At 33.6% G+C, this 4214-nt stretch overlaps 1 protein-coding gene across 1 annotated transcript; it reads right to left on the bottom strand.

The window, feature by feature from the left end:
• Positions 1–1086: 1086 nt before the first annotated feature.
• Positions 1087–3231, bottom strand: LOC131847088 (protein amnionless). Its single transcript, XM_059196546.1, has one exon. It carries the CDS (start codon positions 3229–3231, stop codon positions 1867–1869), a length of 1365 nt encoding a protein of 454 aa, XP_059052529.1. The 3' UTR covers positions 1087–1866.
• Between the last annotated feature and the right edge of the window lie 983 nt (positions 3232–4214).

The raw sequence follows: 4214 nt of genomic DNA, 5'->3' as shown, positions 1-4214 counted from the left end.
TTATAATACTATCTACCTGCCCCGGCTTCGCACAGGTGTACATATATTATACATGTAAACCTTCCTCTTGAATCACTCTATATATTGCTATAAACTGCATTAAAATCCGTTGCCTATCTTAAAAGATCTAAACGAATAGACAGCGGAAACGACTTCATTTTGTACTATAGAAACATAAATATACAATCATAACAACCTCCTAAGACAGAGTAATATGCTAAGTTATGCACATAAAAGAAACGAAAATAATATTAAAAAACAAACAGATCTAAAGTAAAAAGTAAAGTTTAATAGAACAAAATGTGTCACCACAATCAGTCGTGTGAACATCAAAGTCAGATGATTAACGACGCGCCGTGACAGTTCTCGTCTTTGAGCTTTCTGAAGAAACCCAATACTATTGATTGAGTCTACATTCAAAGCGCAAATGACAAAGCGCCAGCATTTTGAGTATTAAGTTTAAGGTTTCATCTTTTCCGCAATTAATAAAATATTATCGAAATCTATTTATAGATTCAAAAGTATAATAGTTGGGTTTCTTATACGTAGTTATAATAAACTGATAGCCCATTTGATGGTAACTGGTAACAGTCGCCTATATACATGAACAGCACTATGGACAACAGGTTGTTACGTGTTGCCCGTGATACCACTTGTGGAGTGAGGGGAAGGGAATTGTTAGTAATGCGAACTAGTTGGCCAACCTAACATGTACTATGTTAGGTAGACCTCCACACGGTTCCTCCTAGAAACCATCGTGATAAATTTCTAATGAATTTGTCACTATGGTCTAACTGACCTGACGATGATAGACTTTGCTAATTGTGGTAAATTCACCATGAATTTGTCATGATTTGTTTCCAGGGGGAACCACGTAGCGTATTTTTCTAGCAATAGGGTTATTAGTCCACATTACTGACAATCCCCTTCCTTCCTCTTGGTGATATTAGCATACCAACATGGATATAATATTAATCTCTAGTCCACATTAATAGCGGCCTGACTTATACTACATACAGACTTGTATAGGCTATCAAAATTTTATTAGGGTTGAAAAGAGCAACATTTTCCTGGAAGGTTTAAAACTCATGACATTCATAAACTCGTATAATTTACAGTTGCATTTCTTACATAACTATTTACCCATACATCACATGTTATAAATATTGCCCAAGTCCGCCCATTTATAGTATTGGGAGTAACCGTACAGTAGTAAATAACAGACATGTCACAGTTAATGATTTACTACAATAAATTATAGATATATTAACTCTGAACAATAACTTTAAAAACTGACACGTGAATGAAGAAAAAGTAACAGTTAATATTTTGTGTGATGTAGATTTATCTGTTATATACAAATTTTAAGTACGTTGATACATAAGTTCCGCAGGAATTCAGGAACCATAATTAAATTAACTATAATATTAAAATTAAGGTTAGAACTTATACAATTGTTTTAATGTGTTAGGGGATGGTTAGATATGTATTTTAATATAAAATACAACACAATAAGGAACATATTCTATGTATATAGGTATCTATTTAAAAAAATAACTCGGTATTTATATTAGTTTTCCAGTACCCATAACACAAACTGTACTTAGCTTGGAATTAGATGGTGCTGTATGAGATTAATATTGTTATTATACAAATCGTTTTAAAATTTTCAATATTATGAGTATAAGTATTTTTATAAACCATACATTAATATTTTTCACATTACCAAAAATGATCTTGAAATATTAAAATCAATTTGAAACTTCTTGTAAATCAATTACTTATGATTAATACTTACTTGTTTTTAATAATATAAAAATAGACTTTGTTTTGAATATTTCCATATAATATCCATTCCATATAGTATCATTCTTCTTCTACAGTATCTATAGGCTCCGCAACATGCACCCGATCTCTTTTAGAATCATACATAGGGTTCCTGAAACCTCTATTAACGCTCAAACCTATTGGTGTTCCAGAGTCTCTCCTAGTTAGTGATACTATACTCTCCGTCCTCCTCTGAAATCTAGACAGAACCATTCCAGGCCTATTCAGGTTCAAATTAACCCTCCAATGCTCTGGAATTCTATAATAATATAAATACAACGCACCCATAACAGCCACAACAGTGAAAAACATTGAGACTGCTATTTTTATATTTAGTCCTGATTCTGAGATGGGATTTCCACTTATCGCGGATATCTTCAAATCCCGGCTATTCATTCGAAATTGTATGTCATTTGTTACTTGAGCACTATTACCAGTATATTCCCCTTTATCTACAACAATAACTTGAACTTGGCCATCGCTACTGAGGTCTGCTTCATAGTCTGAAATAACGTCTGTATACTCCTCTCTTTTCAGCACTTGAGGTAATCTACTTATATGCCACTGGATTTTGTCACTTCCATAATCATGTATGATTTTTGAAACAAACTCCTTGAAAAACATCATGTCAAAACTTCTGTCAACTGCAAACACTATGTACCCACCACAGATTTTGCAACAGTGACCAATAGGCTGGATCGGATTAGCGCATGTTGGTACAGAACAAAATTTGTCAGTACAGTCGATATTGAGACCATATTTTTGGCATGGACAACCACTTCTGGAATTGCACGAAGTTTTCATAACATTTACTCCTGTCCCTTGAAATGTATTTAGTACAAACTGCTGAGATTGATCTCTCCCCGCCGACACAAAATTCGAAAATTCTTCGGAGGTACTTATTGTTATACTTTTACCAATCCTTATCTCTTTAACTATTTGATCATCATCCGGAAGAACAACTGTAAATTGTGCATTTTCTGGAAATTCTACAGTATCGTCGTGACATGGTATTCGTTCTGCATCAGGCGTTGCATCATTAAATTTCATTGAACTCCACATATCGGATTGGGCCCATTTCGTAACCGAATGATCCAAATAATAAACATTCCTATCATCAGTGCAATTAGTATCACTTGGATCTGCACCGAAATTAACGACACCGTCAGCAAAGCCTATTTCTCCTTCTATTGGTAATATCAGTTCACTTACAGATGTTTCTGACTCTACCCGTACTGATTCAATTATATTGTCAGGGAAAACGACAGTTTGTCTTGAACATGGCAACTTTCCATACATAAAATTTACCGGTAAATTGAAACTTCTATTTGGTAACCACTTGACTATAGATGATGATGTGGATAATACGAAAGCTGATATCAAGAGAATATATATTTTCCACATAATTGAAACCGCTCTATGATGTCGACTCAGCTAGCGATAAATAACAAATGGAAATTTCATGCACACAGCGAAACTTGATGCTGACAGATGTTTTCTCGTTATCGACGCGATATTTGTTAGGAATGATGTGGCCATTCGAAATTCTATACCTGGTTTTTATCGTATCATGTTATAGTGAATGTTTGTAAATAAATTTATATTTTAAGTCTAACTATATGGATATTACTAATACGTATCTCAGATAATAAGCGACCACAGAGGATCAATAGTAATTTACAAAATTATCGAGATATAATTAACTTATTAAATTTAAATATATCTGAAGAATATATTCAACAGAAACAGGGTAATAAATATTCTTTATCTGGGCAGCGGAAATTAAATATCTTTTCTGCGTACCATTACTAGGAATCGTTCGTGTACGAAATTACGCTAACTGAATATAAAATAATGTTATGTATATTAAATTAATTTTTACAAATATTCACATTATGATACACGTATAATATAGATTTTATTTGCATAAAGTATTAATTTTTAATTATATAATAAAGTATTTTATTCATTTTTATCTATTCATTTATTTCAGGTATCAGTATTATGTTAGTAAACAACTTACATACAATATTAGTCTCTCAATTCATATATCTATATCCACATCCAGATGCACTGGGTTCCGCAGCAGTGCAGTGGTGTCCAATGCCTTTGGAGTCAACAATCCCACATATTTACTATAGTGGTTAGGAGGCTGTTTGGGCTCATTATTACTACCACTTGTTAAAACTTTCTACTTCTAACATACCTCATCATTATCATCATCATCATCAGCAGTCCACTGCTGGAGATAGACCTCTCCCAAGGCACACCACTGGGTACGATCTTCAGCCCTTCTCTTCCAGTTACTACCCTACGTATGTCGTCGCCCCACCTAGCTGCTAACCTACTTTACACTTGTTTTTTAGGTAATGGAATAGTGTATCTAC

The sequence above is a fragment of the Achroia grisella genome, unplaced genomic scaffold, assembly GCF_030625045.1.
Source record: "Achroia grisella isolate CSIRO2021 unplaced genomic scaffold, CSIRO_AGI_Agris_v1 utg515, whole genome shotgun sequence".
In the NCBI taxonomy this organism is placed as follows: domain Eukaryota; kingdom Metazoa; phylum Arthropoda; class Insecta; order Lepidoptera; family Pyralidae; genus Achroia; species Achroia grisella.
The sequence above is the reverse complement of the archived record's forward strand: the minus strand, read 5'-3'. Positions and strand labels throughout refer to the sequence as shown.

Bases quoted from the DNA above. Each gene is read 5' to 3' on its own strand.
- LOC131847088 (XM_059196546.1), bottom strand. From the start codon at position 3,231: ATGTGGAAAATATATATTCTCTTGATATCAGCTTTCGTATTATCCACA.